At 35.2% G+C, this 20538-nt stretch overlaps 1 protein-coding gene across 1 annotated transcript; it reads right to left on the reverse strand.

Moving 5' to 3' along the window:
• Positions 1 to 112: 112 nt before the first annotated feature.
• Positions 113 to 17649, reverse strand: LOC120133111 (choline-phosphate cytidylyltransferase 1-like). The gene is made up of 8 exons (XM_039149764.1): positions 17531 to 17649; positions 13051 to 13164; positions 1561 to 1656; positions 1352 to 1394; positions 1108 to 1263; positions 736 to 816; positions 396 to 536; positions 113 to 319 (listed from the first exon to the last, which is right to left on the reverse strand). Exons 1-8 carry the CDS (start codon positions 17647 to 17649, stop codon positions 113 to 115), a joined length of 957 nt encoding a protein of 318 aa, XP_039005695.1.
• Positions 17650 to 20538: the final 2889 nt, after the last annotated feature.

Here is a 20538-nt window from a genome sequence, read left to right on the forward strand (position 1 = left end):
CATGGGAACAGCATTTTCAGGTATGATATGAATAGCCAAAATTACGTAACGAAGCTTTCTACTCAAACCCTACGGTAGTAAACTAAAGAAGCAGTATTTTGTTTTTCTATTTTCATTTTTTCTCGTCTTTCTGGTCATAATATTCATCTTCATCATAGTATTTCTCATTATCATCGTCAGTGTCAACTTCGTCATCATCATAATAATAATATTCCTCATCGTCGTCTTCAACTTCATCACTGATTTCCAGTAGATATGTGGAACCCCTTGATTGTTGCCTCATCAAATGCTCCTGGATTCGTTCTCTGATTGCAGTGCCCTGAAAAGCACCCAAAGTTTATATGTGCATGCACTTATCATTACTATAAGAATAGAGTTCCTTAGATTTTGCTTACCATTTTGTGGAAACGTTCTTCGAATATCTCAAGAAATCCGGCAACCCATCGATAAGCATTTTCCACCAACTCGTTACATCCGGCGACCCAGCGGTCGGCATTTCCCACCCACTCATTACGGTGCATAGCAACAGTTTGTATCTGCAAGTATTTTCAGGTAAAGGTAAGAGAATTCCATCCAATTATTATTCCAACAAACTTCATAAATGTTACTACCTTCCAATGAAAAATTAAAAGATGTGCATCTACCTTCCAGTGAACTACTAGATTCCAACCATTAACCGTTGAAGAAGAGTGAAATATAATCGATCTAGATAGTCATGGCAATGAGGGAATATACCTTTTCTCCCACCTTTTCTTGGTGTTCCTTGACTTTTTCATGTAGTTTCTTCAGTCTCATGTTCACTCTTAACCTCTTTCCCTGTTGATATTATATGGGAACATCAATATAGAAGCATTGATAATAAAAAGGGTAATCAAGCTTCCTTATACTTGTTTTGCCCTTATATACAGGAACGGATACAAGAATTTATATTAAAGTGGCTACTTATAAAATTCGAGGAGTAAAAATAGATTATTAATATAAAATACAACATATCTAAAATATATGAGAATTTGAAATTTTTACGGGGCGATTTTCCCTTTCAGTCCATCCCTGCCTATATAGTATCTCAAGGTAAAGTTCCATTTTCACTAGGATTCAAGACCATACCTTCACGAAGCTAACTCCAAGGTATTTCCTTGAATATCCACGGTCCAAATTACGTATCACATACTGGTTATAATCTTTAATAATTCTCATTATTATATCTGACGTCGAAATCCCATCAGTTCGTTTAGTTTCCTTGAACTTCCCAGCAGCTTTAACCTAAGAACGAGAGCTTACTTTAATATAAAAAAAAGTTTAATAGAGCACCTAATGCATTAACTACAAAGAAATGTCTCAATTAACTTACAAACTCATACACATCATTGGCAGCTCCACTGGCATCAGCGTAGCTGTAAAATAAATTGTGGCAAAGTATAAAGACTACATGATGTGATGAATGCCAAGTATTTGTATATTTTTCAGTAACTAAAAGCCCTATATGTGTAATGTAATACAATGCAGCATTCACAATGAACAAATTAGTCTAAAAAACAAGCAACCACGGTCTATACTTACGGAAGCGAATCATGAGCCACGTAGTCGACATTGTGTTTATCAAGAAATTCTTGATTGATAACCCATGGTGCATCGGGAATGACTTCGTTGACGCACCTGTAAGAAATGAATAACAAATAACACGATATCAATTCTAAGTTCTAACAAACTTCTTGTATTAAAGAATAAAAGATTTACAACTGTCGTAACCGTCTTTCGGTTGGGCCCCGGAGTTGGGCTTCGACATGAAAAATGTGGATTGGAGTCGCCACCGATCATTTATTTTACGAAAAGTGGGTTAATCGGATACATTATTTCTTATCTGATCTGCGTCTTACCAGAGATATGTCGGATTCGAGAGTCGGTTACAGTCAAGGAAGGATTAATAGCCTTAAACCGCCCTTTCGGTACCAATTAATTTGTTGGTTGTCTTTATTTGTGAAAATTGAAAATTAAAATTAAAATTATCCGATTCAAATTACTCACCCTTGATTGGTTGAAAAAATATCCCTAAAGTCAAAAATATTATTAGATTGTAAAATAAAAATAAATATAAAAAGAGAAAAATATTAATATAATAATAATAAAAAAATAAAATAGATACCAAAGAAAATAAAAGTTAGTAAAATAGTAAAATAATAAAATAATAAAATAAAATAAAATAAAAGGACCAAAATGAATGATATTGAAAGATGGCATGGCTAAATCATGGATTAATCCTTAGAAAATCCAAAACAGGGTGATGGGTATGCAAATTCCAGTTCTGCTTTTTCTTAGTATGGGTTTAGTACGAATATCCAAGTAAAATCATTCCATTGGAACAAAAACAGTATAAGCATCATTCAGAAGTAATATTGAACTAAACCATAAATATTTAAAATAGATAGAGTTATAAAATCAATCAAGGAACTTGCATCGGGCGCTTATTGTCATTGCTCAGTGCTGGGCTAAACTGGGTCAACACAAAAGAAGACCAACTCTTCTTATGTTTTTTTTCAAATACCCCTATATTAGCTCGTGGGTCCCACATGAAATGCAATTTAAAGGGTTTTTACCCAGAAACATTATTTTCTGCAGTAGCCACATTTCGAACTTCAACACGAGAAAGAAGAAAGAAAATCTTGGTAATTTTACCTTGAGTATGTGAGTTTGAACCGTTGGATCGAGCTATGGACGGAGTATGTCGTTCCTCGTGTTGGGCGTGCTTCGAATCTTCGGATTTTCAAGAATAGTTTTCGATCATTGTGAATCCAAACGGTAAGTTTTCGGGTTACCCTTTGTTTCGTCTTCACCTCTACGCTTTCCTGTGTATTTTCGTATGTATTTTTTTGCCTTACTTCAAATCCCACGTCGTATATCCCGTATGTAACCTCTCTGCTCGTATGATTTCTCTACCATTTTTCTCAGTGATTTTCTAATCGAATTTTTGCAGAGAAAAGAAAAGGATTTCGAATGCTCTGAATATTTTTGGGATTTTGCTCGTATATTTCTTATATTTCCACTGCAAAATCGTGTACAACCCCCCTGCACTGTGTTTGATTACCTATATTTATAGTCTAAGAATACTAGTCTTAGTCCCGACTTCTTAGCATTTTACTTGGACTAAATCATTGCTTGGTTGGTTGTAAATGAATCCCTCTGAGTCACGTCGTTGATGGTTGTTTGATGTTGAGGAGTTCACGGCGCTGAGAAAACCGGCGTGAAGATTGGAGGCGTGGGTGAGGAATAGTCATTGAGGGAAACAGCATCGTGGAGACTTGTTTGCTTGGAAACGGCACTGATGGAGCTCTAGGGTTTTGTTGCCGTGTGTGTTGTTGTTGGATATGGGCCACGTGGTGGGTTGCACATGTGTCTGCTGGGATTTATAACATTTAGGCCTGTAGACATAAATAATAAAATGTAAATAACAATGTGTATTATAAATTATTATATAATATTATATACATATCATAATTTATAATTTATGCGGTCGAAATTGAGTGTCTTCAGCTACCCCTCTTTGCTCTATTGTCGTTCTTTGCTCATTGTCGTGTAACGACAATAGAGCAAAGATTAAAAGACATAAATTTTGTCCCTATCGAATATCCTCTGTCGTAGAGTTGAAATTCGATGTTGAAACTGGTTTTTAAATCACGAAATGACTCCCTCGTCGTGAGGTTGAGTCAAAACTGGAAAATTCTGTGTACGAAATCCTTCTTCGTGAAGTTGAAATCGAACTCAGAGTATTGGGAAGTAGCTCATGGATCGTCTTCTAGCCAAAGATACTTTGTCGTGAAGCTGAAACTCGACTTGAAGACTTTGGTGTTGATGTGTTGCAGATGACTCATTCGTCGTGAAGTTGGGTCAACCTGTTTGTGAATTTGGAATCGTATAGGGCCCCTTCGTCGTGAAGTTGAGCCTGAGAATTGGATATCCTTCGACATGAAGTTGAAATCTAAGTATTGTTCCGAGTCCAATATCCTCCGCTGTGAAGTTGAAATTGGTTCTGGAACTGGGAAATTATTTGTTGACAGTCAGTCGCCCCTTCGCTGTGAAGTTGAGCTTGTGTTGTCTCGAGTCTAATATCCTTCGTTGTGAAGTTGAAATTGACTCTGAATGAAATTTTGTTGACAATCAGCCACCCATTCGTCGTGAAGTTGAGCTTGTGTTGTCTTGGGTCCAATATCCTTCGTTGGGAAGTTGAAATTGGCTATGAAATTAGGAAGTTGTTTGTTGACAGTCAGCCGCCCCTTCGCTGTGAAGTTGAGCTTGTACTGTCTTGAGCCCAATATCCTTCGCTGTGAAGTTAAAATTGGCTCTGAAACTGGAAAATTGTTTATTGACAACCAGCCGTCCCTTCGTTGTGAAGTTGAACTTGTGTTGTCTTGAGTCCAATATCCTTCGCTGTGAAGTTGAAATTGGCTCTGAAATTGGGAAATTGTTTGTTGACAAACAGCCGTCCCTTCGTTGTAAAGTTGAACTTGTGTTGTCTTGAATGGCACGATATCCTCCGTCGTGGAGTTGAAATCGCGGATGGCCCCTTCGTCGTGAAGTTGAGCCTTGACTTGAATATCCTTCGTCGTGAAGTTGAAATCCAATTATTGTATGTTGCGGGTGGACACGATTCCCTTCGCCGTGAAGTTGAAACCGTGGAGACCCCTTTATTGTGAAGTTTGGCTTCGAGTTAGATATCCTCCGTCGTGAAGTTGAAATATACTCTCGAGCAAATTGTGTTGTTTCGAGAGAAACTGTCTCAAGGGAGACAAAATTTGTTTGAAGGAAAACATATTCAAAGATTTTGTTTCAAGGAAAATTGTTTTCAAAGTTTATTTTTCAAGAGAAACTGTCTCAAGGGAGACAAAATTTGTTTCAAGGGAAACTATCTCAAGCGAGACAAAATCTTCTTTTAAGAAAAGCAATCTTGAGGGAAATAAATCTTCTTTCGAGTAAAACAGTCTCAAGTGAGACAAAGTCTGTTTTAAAAAAGGAATCCCAAGTGAGATAATCATATGCATTAAATGAGAATGTCTCAAGCGAGATAAAATTTATATTGGAAATGTTGAATCTGAAGATGAATGTCGATCTTTCAATCTGTCGAGTTGGTTGAAGTATAGCTTCCTGCTGCTTAGTTAGGCAATCAAAAGGTGTTTTTGAATCGAGTATCCTTCGTCTTGAAGTCGAAACTTGACTCTAAAAGCTGCAAAAATAATGTATGTGAAAAAAATGATAAATATGATGCTCTAAAATGTATGCATAAGATGCATGTAACATGAATTGGTTATATTTTATCTCCTGAAAAAGGTTTGATAATCTGCATTAGGATGTTGAATCCCCAAAGATGCCCCAAATGTTCCTCGTTTCTTGCTTCAGCATTGATTATGAGCATGAGTTTTGTGTCTAAGAGTCACATGTCATTTACCAAGATCCACTCTAAAGAAACTGTCTTGTTTGAAAAAAAATGTTTTTCTTTCTCTTTTATTTTCAAAGTTATGAAAATATCAATTAAAAGAGTTTTGAAAAATGTTTGATCCAAAGTTTTGAAAATATTGTCACTTTCACTATTTTACAATTGAGACGAACCATAAAACTAGAGTTCATCGGATATCAATGAATTAATTACAATGTTAATCCTTCAATAAATTGTAGCTATTTGACAAGTGCCAAGATCAAAGCTATCTTTGGGAGATGGTCAAGTAAGGAAAAAAAGTCTCAGGTTATCGTGTTTGGTCAAAGGTTTGACATTTTTGTTTATTTGATGCTCAAAGGTTTGATGGGGTAGCTTGTATGCTTCTTTACTGGAAGTGTTCTCTGACTCCCAACTTCGTTGTCACACTTGGATTGTGAGATGCCTTATCAAGGAATTTGTGTGATCCCTCAGCTGCACAATTTTTATATTCGAGCCACCTTTTCAGGTTTTCAACTCGAACCCTCCTTTGGTTTCAAGACGTTATTCAGGATTTACGTCTTGAACCCCCTTTGTTATTTTTCTCTACCATGCATTAATTACATTGTGTTTTGCAAACAAAGATTAATCCTGATGGGCGGGATGAAATCTGAAGATAGTCTCTTGCGTTTAGAAATCCATGTATGATTAGAAGGGACTTTTAAGGCACGTAATGTAGGCCATGGTTCATGGTTATGAAAGAAAAGGGTAAATAGGCCCAAACAAGTGTTTCAGGGTGTTGAACCAAGGATCAATTCATTTTTATGCCTTCAATCATGTCTTGCTCAATTTGGATCTGCTCATATGTGTTTCTCTGTCTTGATGCTCTATGATCTTCGAGTGAAGTGATTCAGTGATTCGGGAATGATTGTGCTTGATCAATCTCATAGTTTGAAGCTTGATGTGCTATTTATCTTTAGGGAATCTTTGCATGTGCTTTTTGTCCCTTTTTCTTTTTGATTTCTTTTTCCTTTTGTTCTTGTTTCTCTTTTCTCTTTTTTCTTTTTTTTTTGCTTCTTTTCTTTTTTGTTCTTGATTGGATCTTCGCACTTGCCATTTGGTCCACCTTTTGGTATCTCCTTTGGATTGATGTCTTCACTCATGTGAGCAGATTTCTTCCACATTACCCCCTAGTGTGGAGGGTGATCCTTGGTTAGGGTTGAATCAGAAGAAAAATACTATAGGCTCAAAAGGGGACACAAGGGATATATATTTTCTCCTGTTGTGAAGGGATAAAGAAAGGAAGCCGTTCATCATTTTATACATGTAAGTCTTCACAGAAGAGGTATCCCCAAGGGGATAGATTTTCAGGATTAATTCTTATTTACATGGAAACATTGTGGTTAATACGTGATAGAATTATTTCGAATGATTTTTTTTGTTCCCCAGATGTCTCAATGTCCAGGCTATCTGTGAAATGCCCCAATTTAGAAGAATGCTCCTGTTCAAATGAACAACTCAATGCCTTGGATTTTAATGGTGTAAAAATGTCAATTTTGAGTCTAAAAAGACAATGGTGTGATCTTATTGACTCAAAGAAAGGTGTGGGTGTATCAAAAAGATAAATGTAATGTTAAAGAATTTCAAAGGGAGGTAATGTCAAAATTTGGTCTTTTTGGTAATGACCATGAGTTATTTTGGGTAAAGAATCAAGGTATTTTATTTTGGGGTTTGAGACAGGATAAGAAAGGTCTAACCTTGCCATATGTCAAAAATCTATAATTCTTGAAGAATTAAAAGAATCCTTAATTCATTTAATATTCGAAGAACTAAAGATTAGAATTTGTTCAATTGCTCCACCTTAGAAAGTAGCATAAATTCAATCCTTTAAAAGATTAAGCAAACGATGAAAGATTAGAGACGTGTTTAAACAAAACAATCCTCTAAGTGCAAATGGTATATGCCATGCCCCCTTCTTCGGTCGTTTATGCCCCTGAATTCATCAGGTTTTAGATCTTACACTTCAGCGCCTTATAGTTCTCAGAGGAATGTTTGGAGCATCCTATGTGGCAACTGCAAACAGCTTCAACATCGTAGCCCTTAGGATATATGGACTCTATTCTCAGATCATCCTGGCAGACTTAGTCATACAACAAGCTGATCGGGCTCCCATTGTACTGATTTCAGTTTTTTGTTGTTGTTTCACTTGCTTCTATGTGGTGTCATGTGGTTAAGACCACTTCATAGAATCCGCCATGAAGAAATTTCATGTTTATGAAAATGCTTAAACATAAAATTAAGATGCAAAATGCAAAAAATGCATGAATTGTTCGAGGCATTGATCCAAAAATGTGTCTGTTATTAGAAATAATCCTTATTGGGGACAAAAGTGTTTTATCTTTTAAGAGACAAAAAATATTCTGACATGTTGACTAGTCTTCCGCCTTCATCCGTCACCAGTTGAATAACCTTTCGAACCGCTCTGGCTTCTCTGGATGAACCGTGTAAATGACGAGTTGTTTGCCCCAAAAAAAGTCTCGAAGGACTGCACCTCCGGCATTTATCTTTTGTTGAGCCTGTTCCCAACGAATACATCATTGGAGCCCTTAATTGATAGGAACTATGTGAAGTCCATTTGTCTATTTTTTGAATTTGTCAACAATGGTCTCCAATTTCAGTTATCATTTTTCCATTGTCTTCTTTGAAGTGACTTCTAAGATCAGTGGTCTTCATCTTGCCCCTGTAACTTCTGCCAGTCAGTTCTTCAAAGATAGACTTTCATTATGCTTGATGTAGACCCGATTCATTGAGTCCTTTATAATGCAATATAGTGATGTACTCTTCAATTGCGAGCACCACATCTTCTGGATTAAATGTGACACATAGTCTCCTTGTAGACTGTCCTCTGTATTTTCATCTCTTGTATTACAACCCCTTTGTCCATTAATGCAGATTATTCATGTTTAGCAAAGACGCTTTTGGTGGATCAACACCTCTTTTAAATGATGCAAATGATGAAAATAAAATGAAAGAGAAAAAAAATAGTGAGGTAAAAATAATAAAAAATAATCATGAAAAATAAAAGTCCTACCCCACATGATATCTACCCGAACATGCTTAATATTCCTACTCGGACATGATTTCTATCCCGCATGCTAATTTTAAACAAATCCTAACCGCATATTTGTCTAGTTTGCATGCTTTGAATAGAAAATAAAGCAGGAAACAAAACAGTCTAGGGTTTGGAATGAGGTTTTGGGGTGGGCTCTAATTCCCTGTACTCTCCCGGTTTAGATTCTAAAAAGGTACTCGATTTCTCCTTGCTGGTGCCCCCTTGGGCTTGCCGACCCTTAGTCCTAAGCCCATTACAAGCTTGTGTGGACTAAGTTAAACTCGAGAGGAAACATTCCCTTATGCCCATACGAAGAATAAGTTCACACGAAGACATAAGGTATATGAATCCTGAAGGCTACTTGCTAGGCCCGCACGGTGAATAAATTCACACGAAGACGTCGCTTTCACCCCCCACTTAAAAGAGTTTGGAGCTCGAGTATAGAGCCTGAGATGAAATTTTTTTCCAAAAATATGAAATCATTGAAAAAATATTAGTACAACTATTTATTTGAAAAAAAATAATCAAAGATAAATAATTGGAATCGAATAAAAAAATTTAAATTTAATTTTTGCTAAAAAAAAGACAACCGAAAATTAATTTCGGCCTGACTCACTTACCTGTCCCCAGCGGAGTCGCCAAGCTGTCGTAACCGTCTTTCGGTTGGGCCCTAGAGTTGGGCTTCGACTTGAAAAATATGGATTGGAGTCGCCACCGATCATTTATTTTACGAAAAGTGGGTTGATAGGATACCTTATTTCTTATCTGATCTGCGTCTTACCAGAGATATATCGGATTCGAGAGTCGGTTACTGTCAAGGAAGGATTAGCACCCTTAAACCGCCCTTTCGGTACCAATTAATTTGTTGGTTGTCTTTATTTGCGAAAATTGAAAATTAAAATTTAAATTATCTGATTCAAATTACTCACCCTTGATTGGTTGAAAAAATATCCCTAAAGTCAAAAATATTATTAGATTGTAAAATAAAAATAAATATAAAAAGAGACAAATATTAATATAATAATAATAATAAAATAAAATAGATACCAAAGAAAATAAAAGTTAGTAAAAGAGTAAAATAATAAAATAATAAAATAAAATAAAATAAAAGGACCAAAATGAATGATATTAAAAGATGGCATGGCTAAATCATGGATTAATCCTTAGAAAATCCAAAACAGGGTGATGGGTATGAAAATTCCAGTTCTGCTTTTTCTTAGTATGGGTTTAGTATGAATATCCAAGTAAAATCCTTTCATTAGAACAAAAACAGTATAAGCATCATTCAGAGGTAATATTGAACTAAACCATAAATATTTAAAATAGATAGAGTTATAAAATCAATCAAGGAACTTGCATCGGGCGCTTATTTTCATTGCTCAGTGTTGGGCTAAACTGGGTCAACACAAAAGAAGACCAACTCTTCTTATGTTTTTTTTTTCAAATACCCCTATATTAGCTCGTGGGTCCCATATGAAATGCAATTTAAAGGGTTTTTACCCATAAACATCATTTTCTGCAGTAGCCACATTTCGAACTTCAACACGAGAAAGAAGAAAGAAAATCTTGGTAATTTTACCTTGAGTATGTGAGTTTGAATTGTTGGATCGAGCTATGGACGGAGTATGTCGTTCCTCGTGTTGGGCGTGCTTCGAATCTTCGGATTTTCAAGAATAGTTTTCGATCATTGTGAATGAAAACGGTAAGTTTTCGGGTTACCCTTTGTTTCGTCTTCGCCTCTTCGCTTTCCTGTGTATTTTCGTATGTATTTTTTTGCCTTACTTCAAATCCCACGTCGTATATCCCGTATGTAACCTCTCTGCTCGTATGATTTCTCTACCGTTTTTCTTAGTGATTTTCTAATCGAATTTTTACAGAGAAAAAAAAAGGATTTCGAATGCTCTGAATATTTTTGGGATTTTACTCGTATATTTCTTGTATTTCCACTACAAAATCGTGTACAACCCCCCTGCAGTGTGTTTGATTACCTATATTTATAGTCTAAGAATACTAGTCTTAGTCCCGACTTCTTAGCATTTTACTTGGACTAAATCATTGCTTGGTTGGTTGTGAATGAATCCCTCTGAGTCACGTCGTTGATGGTTGTTTGATGTTGAGGAGTTCACGGCACCGAGAAAACCGGCGTGAAGATTGGAGGCGTGGGTGAGGAAGAGTCGTTGAGGGAAACAGCATCGTGGAGACTTGCTTGCTTGGAAACGGTGCTGATGGAGCTCTAGGGTTTTGCTGCCGTGTGTTGCTGTTGGATATGGGCCACGTGGTGGGTTGCACATGTGTCTGCTGGGATTTATAACATTTAGGCCTGTAGACATAAATAATAAAATGTAAATAACAATGTGTATTATAAATTATTATATAATATTATATACATATCATAATTTATAATTTATGCGGTCGAAATTGAGTGTCTTCAGCTGTCGTAACCGTTTTTCGGTTGTGCCCCGTAATTGGGCTTCGACGTGAAAAATGGATTGGGAGTCGGTTACGGTCAATGAAGGATTAGCACCCTTGAACCGCCCTTTCGGTACTATGTAATTTCCAGTTGTCTTTAATTAAGAAAGTTGAAAGTTTAAATTGAAAGGTAAAATAACGATCCAAAACTTACATTTGATTGATTGAAAATGTACCCTTAAGAAAGTAAAAAAGCCATGTTAGATAAAATTGTAAGAAATTAATTAATTAAATTAAAATGAAAAGAAAACAAATTAAGTAAAATGATAAAATGAAGAAAGCAAAGATAAAATAGTAAGTAAAAAAACAAATAAAAAAATATATAAAAAAAGAAAAAGAAAAAGAAAATAAATAAAATAATAATAACAAAGTACGAATAATATATATATATATATATAAAATAAATAAAAAAGTAAATATATATAAATTAATAAATTAAATGACGAAAAGAACATATACACATATAATGGTAAAAAAACAGATAAAGATAATTACAATATATATATATAGTAACAATACTAATAATGATAATAAGTAGTTAAAAAAACAAGCACACCGAAAAGGGAAGAAAAGAAAGTAAGGTTTGGTGAAGTATAATTGACAGGAAGAAAAAAATGATGAGGGGTGGGGACAAAGTAGGTAGATATAATTAACTTGTGTAGAATATATATATATATAATAAATAGTAAATTGTATATATAACAACAATAATATCAATAAAAAAAGAAAATAAATATAATATAATGATAATAAAAAAATATAGAAAATTAATAGAAAAATATATGTATAATATTATAAAATATAACACTTAAAATAAAAAAAAACCAAATATATATTAATAATAGGTATAAAAACTAAAATATTTAAAAAGAACATACGCATATATATATATATATATATATATATATAACAAAATAAATAATATAAAAATAATACAAGTAATAATACAAGAATAATAAAAAGAAAGAGAAAGTAAAAAATATAATAATAATAAAATATAAAAAATATACATATATAATATAAATAAGTAGAATAAAAGGAAAATATAATAGTAAAAATAATAATAAATATAATAGTAATAATAAAAATGCAAAGAAAATAAATATATATATATGGGTAATAACGTATATAAATAGAGAAAAATTAAAAAAGTGATAAATTAAAAATAAAATTAGCAAGTATGTATATATATATATATATAAAAACTAATTAAGGGATTAAAATGAAAGGAATGTAAATTAAGTGGGTAAATGTCAAAGAACATTGAATTAAAACCAGCAAAAATAAAAAAAGTTTTCATTTTTTGATAGATTTTCGTACTCTCATTCCAAAAATGTAATTTGTTTTTACGAAATAGCCTCTAGGGAGCGTAGATCTGAAATCAAAGTTTCGAAAAAACTCCCTCTGGGTCATCGGCTTAAACATTTGTCTTTGGGGTTCTCCAAAGGAAAACACGATTAACAACGCATGCAAGTGAAGAGTAAAGAGAAACAAACGAAAGATAAAAAAAGCTTTCACCTTTATTACTTCGAATCGTTTACAATAGCTTTGCCTTTGTATTTTCCGTGTTTTCCTCTGTATTTTGTCTGTAAATCGTGTCTTACAATAGTGAGTTACAATTGCTATTTATAGTGCTTGTGGATCCTATCTTTAGGAGTTTAAATCATAGTAGAACTCTATCCTATTTTTAGGAGTTTAAATCCTAGCAAAATTCTATCCTATTTTTAGGAGTTTGAATCCTAGTAGGACGAAAAGGTGTGTTGACAACAACCAAAGTGTTCTTCAAATGAGCTAATCCTAGTTGTGGTTTTCCTTTTAATGCTTTTAAATATAGAAACTAGAATAGGTTAAAACTGCATAGTATTAAATTGCGGCTGCAATGCGACATAATGACTGCAAAATATTGTTTTTCAAGGTCATAGTAGCATTACAACCGCATCCGCAAATTAAAAATATAGTTATTTTTAAGAAATAAATTGGTCCTAAAGTCGGCAAATCCACAACCATAACATTGCAGCCGCAACCACAATTTAGTATTATGGTTGAGAGTTATGGAAAGAAGTAATACCTGCAATGGCGAAGGGATTCATAGCGCTCTGCTTCGGTCATAACAGTTTTACCCTTGTTCTTGTGGGTTGTTTCATCATTGCAACATCCCACAACTAAATATGTATTGGGAAACCTAAAGTTTCGCAAAAATTATTCACATATATAATCAAAAAAGAAAATGGCACTACAGCAAAATGGGTTTATAGCGGCGTTTTTAGAACAAACGTCGCAAAACACTTGAACTTTAATGGCGTTTTTGGACAAACGCCGCTAAAGAATGTACTTTAGTGACGTTTTTAGAACAAATGCCGCAAAAAACTAGTACTTTAGTGGCGTTTTTATACAAACGCCGCCAAAGACTGTACTTTAGTGGCGTGTTTATAAAAACGCTGCTATAGACTAGTACTTTAGTAGCTTTTTTATACAAACGCCGCAATAGACTAGTACTTTAGTGGCGTTTTTTGAACAAATGCCGCTATAGAATCGTACTTTAGTGGCGTTTGTATACAAACGTCGTTAAAGACTCATAACTTTAGTGGCGTTTTTAGAACAAACGCCGCTATAGAGTCTTACTTTAGTGGCGTTTTTGTTTACAGACGCCGCAAATTTACAATTTTTAAATCCCACACCCCTTTAACCCTTTTTCATTTTTCTCACATCACCTATTTTTCCCACTTCACCTATTTTTTCATTCTCTTGCTCGAACTTTCTCTATGTTTCTTTTTTACTCTAGAAAACTTAGGTTTCTGCCTTTCCTTTTCTTGCACTCTTTTTAAATCATTTTGTGGCCCTAATTTCGTTATTAGTTTATTTGATTTCACGTGGGTTCAATATGTTCAGTTTAAACTTTGGAGGAAAATCGATCGGTTCATTCAATGTTTTTGTTCTTGTTATTGCTAGGGTTTCTCCTTTTTCTAATGATTATAATTTTTACTTCCTTTTTATGGGTTTTTTTTTTGTTTTTTGTTACTATCTGCTGACATTTTGTCTTTGGGAGAGAAGCATGTCTTGTGCCAAATTTGCAAGTTGTATTGGTTAGAGATGAGACGGGTCCAGCGAATTCGGAAAACTCACTGGATTTCAAGTTGACTGATTGTGAGCAAGAGGCCGAGCATATTACCATCGCTCCACGCACCAACACCAAGATGTTGAACCAATGGCGCTCTTTGCTTTTCAGGTTTTTGTTTTTGTTTTTGAAAAGCTTGCATTCGAAAACCCTATTTAGTTTGTTTTACTTGAAAATTTATGGTGCTTGAGAAAGAAGAATCGAAATGTCTATTCTATTATATTCTATCTCTTCTTTTCTCATTTCATTTTTTACTTTCTAAAACCTCAACTAAGCCCTAACGTTGTCGTCTTCCTCTAACCCCCAAAAAATAATTTTTCAAATTTCTTTAGTGGTTCTCATTTTTGGGTAAAATTTGATTTTCAATGATTTTTTCACTGTCAGAGCATTGGGTTTTCGTTCTGCGAAAAGCACTAGTATTTCATTTTTACATACATAATTGTATAGGCATTGAACCCTTTCGAGTTGTTTTTGTAGTAATGTTTTCATTACAAGAGCTTCAGGGAGTAATGGCCTTCGGGAAATAATCAAGGGCTCTGGCATCTTGTGTTTTTGCAATGCAAATGCAAATTTTCATCAAATTTATGAGTATTGAGGGGGTTTATGATTGTTCCCGATAAAAGAGTAGCAAATTTGTATGAATGTGGATTGGAAGTTATATTTGCAGCTTATGAAATTTGCATGCTAGCTTTTAGATTTAAATGTAAAGAGATAGTCTCCACATTGCATTTACTTGCTTGTTAGTATCATTTTTCTCTTATCTGCATGATTAAAGATAAGATATTTCTATTGAAGTTTAACTCATTCACCCGCTTATTTTATTTTTGTTTTATTTTTGGGTTTACTTCAGATCACCCAAGCCAATTGTGTTTCCAAAGTCTCCAATGAGTGCTTTAAAATGCAATTCATCACAAGCTAAGAGTTAGGGTAGAGTAACTAGAAAGTAAGTTTAGTTTTGAGTTTATGTATTGTGTTTACACATTTGATATTCACTCTGCTGATTATAGTTGAGGTGGTTACGTTTGGCATTATCTTTTTGTTGATACTGTATATGAATTAATCTCCTTCATACTGCTTTTGAAGGGATATGAGGATGCATAAATTGGTATTTGAGGAAGATGGGTTGCCAGACGGGACTGAATTAGGCTATTCTGTTTGTGGACAGGTTTGTGTGAATATGCTTAAACGTAAGATTTATCTATTTCAACTATGTCTACTAAGTGGTTATTTGATGTGGTACAGAAAATGCTTGTTGGTTATAAAAGGGGATTTGGAATATTGTGCACCTGCTGCAATTCAGAGGTACCCTTTTCTCTTCGTTTTCCCAATGACTTTGTTGCATCATAAATTCTCTGATTTTTTGTTTTTGTTGTTTTATAAGAGCACGGATAAGCCCCTCACTGTTTGAAGCTCATGCTGGTTTTTCTAGTCGTCGTAAGTTTCTGCTCAGTCTTAGTTGTCAATACCTCGTTGTTTTTGGTCTTTTTTTATCTTGTAATTCTTATAATAATGACTTGGTGCATTTAGTGTATGTATCTATGAACATGAGTGTTATTTTAACATTTCCTTTGTTTACAGTTTTTAAAAACATTTACACATCAAATGGGGTATAATAATTGATACATGTTCGAGGGTTTTTCACGCAGGTTAGTTTTCAACTTTATTCTTGGGTTTTCTCTTCATCGGCAACTTTTCAGGATTCAATTGTTTGTATAATAATTAATGTGTTGGATGCATTTAAGCAATGTCAGTATAGAAAGTAACTCTCACCTCTGTTTTTTAGGGAATGCCAAACCATATTCTAAATTCTAAACTTATTTGGTTTTTCCCCTCATGAACTTCTAAATTTTGTGAAATTGTAACTAGTCTTACATAGAATCTTTTGCCTCAAGTTGAGACTTTTGCCTTTTGCTCTTAGTTGGCCATAATGCATTTCTTAACTGAAGGCTCTAGTGAAGGCAAAATAGTTTTCTATTGTCATTTTCTAGTTGTTTAATTACCTATGTGTTTAATGATATTTTTTATTGCAAAGTGAAATTGATTATTTGTGGATGCAATAATTCTATGGAGTGATTTATGTGTGAACATAACTTGCTTTTCAGGAGTTTTTTTTCCTCCTTTCCCCTTTACCCTATCTCTTTGACTTGCGACTGAACCTAATTTGGAGAGTTGAGAGTTAGTTACTATCTTGTACCCATTTTGGGACTTATTTTTACATAGTTATGATCTCCTTGTGCTTTTGGCAATTTAGAATGATTTGTGCATTTTGCAACATTTTTCATTACACGTATTTTGAACCAATGGAATTTTGGGAAATGCATTTTTCTTGCTTTCTCCATACAAACAGATTGTGAAATATCCCTACCACGCAAATGTCACTTTAGTTGTTAGTTTGTAATCAGTACAAATTCGTGTTGGGCTCATGCTATTTTTAATGGCTGCAGAGTGTATATCCCTACCACGCGTTCCAACTGGTACTTGGCAATGTAGATATTGCCAGAATACCTTACAAAAGGAAAAGTTTGTGCAACATAATGCCAATGTTGTCACTGCAGGAAGAGTTGCTGGAATTGATCCAATAGAACAGATAAGCAAGAGATGCATTCGAATTATCAAAACTCTAGAAGGAGCAATGAAGACTAAATTCTAGTGAACAATATTTTTTTTAATTAAAGGTGAAAGAACCTAGAATAAATTCTAGAGAACAATGTAAAACTACGTTACATTTAATTTTAATGTTTATAAAATTTAATTCATTTTGTTAAGTCTTTTTCTGCATAACTTGTGTTGTTAATTAGATAAATCTACATGATATTAAATTTAGGTGATGTAGAGCAGAAATGAAATATGCAAAATCAACTAATCTTAGCTAAAGAAAGATAATTAGCGGCGTTTGTTTTAAAAAAAACACCGCTATAGATCTGACATTTTGCGGCGTTTGTTCCAAAAATGCCGCTATATATCTGACATTTTACGGCGTTTGTTCGGGAAACACCGCTATATAACTAACATTTTACGGTGTTTGTTCCAAAAACGCCGCTATAGATCTGACCCTTTGCGGCGTTTGTTACAAAAATGTCGCTATAGGTATCGACCTTTTGCTGCGTTTGTTACAAAAACGCCGCTATAGATCTTGACCTATTGCGGCGTTTTTTGTTCTCAAACGCCGCGAATTTTAGCGGCACTGGTATTGCCGGCGCTTTTTGCGGCATTTTTTCTATCGCCGCAAGTGCTTTTAGCGGCGCTTAAAAACGTCGCTATAAGAGTAATAAAACGCCTCTAAATCTCTATTTTGCCGTAGTGTGGAAAACCAATCAAATCCCAGAAATTAGAAACATCAGAAAAATGGGACTGATGGAATATTTTAAAGATACCCAGAAATATATGTAGATTAAAAGTTAAGAAAGTGGATAAAAGAGGGAGGAAAACATACGATGTCTTAGCTTGTTCGAGGGAGCGAGCGTGACCGAAGTGGAAAAGATCATAGATGCCATCATAGACACGGTCTAGGCGATCGGGATCGGGATTATCACTGGTGTTGTCGTTGTTCATGACGGAGATGATAGAATTTAGACAAATTTAAAATTTCTTGCGTCTCATAATTATAATTCGGATTACATCTTTTCTTCGTAAGGCAAAGAAGCGAGCTCCCGTTTCAAACATCCCTCTATGCCTTCGAATATGCGCTTCTTCCGCTGCTATTTTTGTTGTGTTTCAAAATGTAAGAACTGACTCTTCGATTTGTTGCTTTTTTTACTATTGTGTTGGTTCTCATGTCACGCTCTTAAGAAAAAACTCTTTTTTTAATTGTTTTTTCTAAAGAAGACATCTAGTCGGCATCGTTTGAGATAATATCCGAAATATCTGAATGGAAATCATATGCATAATAAGAGGTTTTGAAAAGCGATAAAACATAGTGAACAAATTCATGTACAACAGCATTGATGGAACGACAGATGAAATGGACGCTAATAGAACTTTGCCTACGTAATAAACGTCCGAGTTCATCAAGGAGGAAACCAACCACGGACATATCCACATGCAGAGAGAGAGCAATGGACGTGCCACATTCCCAGCATCACTCTCAATACATACTTGCGAATAATTCGTTTCAACCGCTTCCACGATCATTAGGACCAGTGAGGGGGATAACGTGACAGGCCACCACCAAGCCATGGCTATGCCAAGCAAGAATGCCAATAGCGGGATGTTTGTCCGCCAGTGAGCAGGCTTCATCAACATTGATCTTATGCATGTGCTATAAGGGCTTGGACCAGTCATATACATGGTTGGACTATATTGGCTACTAAGACAGAGACTTAGACATAGCTGCTATAAACGACGATACAAGGGACTTGCTGGAAGCTTTAACATACCAACCGAGAGTAAGTAACATATCTGGGGTTTATGATTCGAATGTCAACTATTTAGTTCGAATTTTGATTCTTTAAAAAGAAGAATATTTTTTTATTATTGAGATTACTCAATAATTCTAGATGATAAATTGAATATCACTGACTCAAATGAATATAGAGAGCCTTAAGATCGGGAGCTTGAGACAGCGATGACGTTTTGCAATTCTCCATAGTAAAACTCATCCCTTAAAGAATATCAAACTTAAAACATATGAGATTATACGAACCAGCTTTTGCAAGGGAGTTAGAAATCCCATTACAACATCGCATACTTTTTTTTTTATATGAAAGAAGATTTATATCAATCAAGAGTCGACGTACACTTATGTGCCTCATTAAAAACCTCCCTAAACTAGATGGAGGAAAAGAGCACAACATAAGAAAACACAACACACAAAAAGACCAGAAACGAAAGCCAGACATACAAAGATCGCCATCACCTAAATAAAGGTTGTTCAAGAGAAACTAGCACTACCGACCAAAACGAGCAAGAAACAGCAGCCATGTAAACGTACAAAAACTAGAAATCAACAAAACAGATCCAACCGAACAGGCTTCCTCGACAATGTCTAAGCAAACAGAATCACCAAAAGCGAACAGAGGCATCAAAAGATTTCCAAAAATCCCGAGCGGACAACCCAAGAGAAAACTTGATGAAGGAACCGCTACCAAACTAGAACAACGATGCAACCCACAATCCAACACTAAGCTCTATTAAAAGGCACCATCCTTCAAGAGAAACGTTCACAACAGATCAACACTCACCAACCAATCACCCACTCCACTGTAAAAACCACCAAACCCAGCGAATACAACACCATCAGACCACATCTACCATGAACAATGAAACACAAGCCAATAACTTCCACTGTCAACAACACCTACCCACCCATCATGCCTCCATATAAAAAGCCAAAACTAATACTAAAATATCCTCCTACACCAGAGTAAATCCCTAAACAACACATCCAGCAACTGTAAATGCATTGAAAATGCTCAAGGAACAACCTAAATACCCACCTAAAAAGAATAGCAGAACAGAAACTCTAAGGTGCCATGAACCATCCCTAACTCGATCAATCCTTAGCATACACCAAAAACACTGCAATGAAAGAAAAGAAATGAACAATACCCCATAAGCACTCCAATCAGAACAGACTTATACCTCCACAAAATCGCCTACAACTCTAAATAATTCCCACAATACAAACTTACAATCCTGAAAAACCATTTGATTCAACACATCAACCACACCCTCACTCCTCTTTCATCAAGAACATAGATCCTAGACAACAGCAAACTAACCAAAAAATAACAGACTCTACCCAAACGCCTTGGAAGCGAAGAAACAAGTCCTTCCCAACAAATAAGCCTAGCTATAATCTTCAACACACTCCAACACAGAGAAAACAAAAAAACTAGATGACTACTCCACTAGAAAAAAACTTCAAACCTCCCCTAACCTAAACCCCCACTACAAGACGAACACAGATTCACAAAAATCCTCATTAAAAACCTACTCCAGGACCTCCGCAAAAGACCCCGACATGGACCTCAAAAACCAACTGCAAAGACCTAACGCATGCTCCACAACTCTGTCGCTACCCTCAACTCATTTCAAATGACACAAACTCCTCGATAACTTTACTATCATGACCAGCAAACTTAATACCAAGCAACTTAGCAGCTGCCAGTGTCTCCTCCGCTTCGAAATAAGCAGCATCCCACCTTTTCTTTAAGTCCGAGTCTGAAAGAGAAGTACCTGATAATTCAGAGGCTAAAAGATCAGACTTCTTCACCTTGGCACTCTTCAACGCTCGATCTCTCATTCTTCTCTCAGCTTTCGAGAGAACCTTCCCCTGAATATCCAAAAGAGACCCAAATTTCTTCACCTTCTTTTTTTTCTTCATGAACTGATATGGAAAGAGCGACACATCTTCGCACGCTCCCTCAACATGCTCGATTCCAGAATTCTCCTTTATAATTGAATTACCTTTTTCAGTAGAGATCACAGGACCCACATTAA

This window comes from Hibiscus syriacus, unplaced genomic scaffold, assembly GCF_006381635.1.
Source record: "Hibiscus syriacus cultivar Baekdansim isolate YM2019G1 unplaced genomic scaffold, ASM638163v2 tig00001732_pilon, whole genome shotgun sequence".
Lineage (NCBI taxonomy): Eukaryota > Viridiplantae > Streptophyta > Magnoliopsida > Malvales > Malvaceae > Hibiscus > Hibiscus syriacus.

Excerpts from the sequence above, each read along its gene's own strand:
- LOC120133111 (XM_039149764.1), bottom strand. The coding sequence starts at position 17,649 with ATGAACAACGACAACACCAGTGATAATCCCGATCCCGATCGCCTAGAC. Across the intron at positions 1,395-1,560 it reads GTGGCTCATGATTCGCTTCC|CTACGCTGATGCCAGTGGAG; the intron begins GTAAGTATAGAC and ends TTTATTTTACAG. Across the intron at positions 1,264-1,351 it reads CCAATGATGTGTATGAGTTT|GTTAAAGCTGCTGGGAAGTT; the intron begins GTAAGTTAATTG and ends TCTCGTTCTTAG.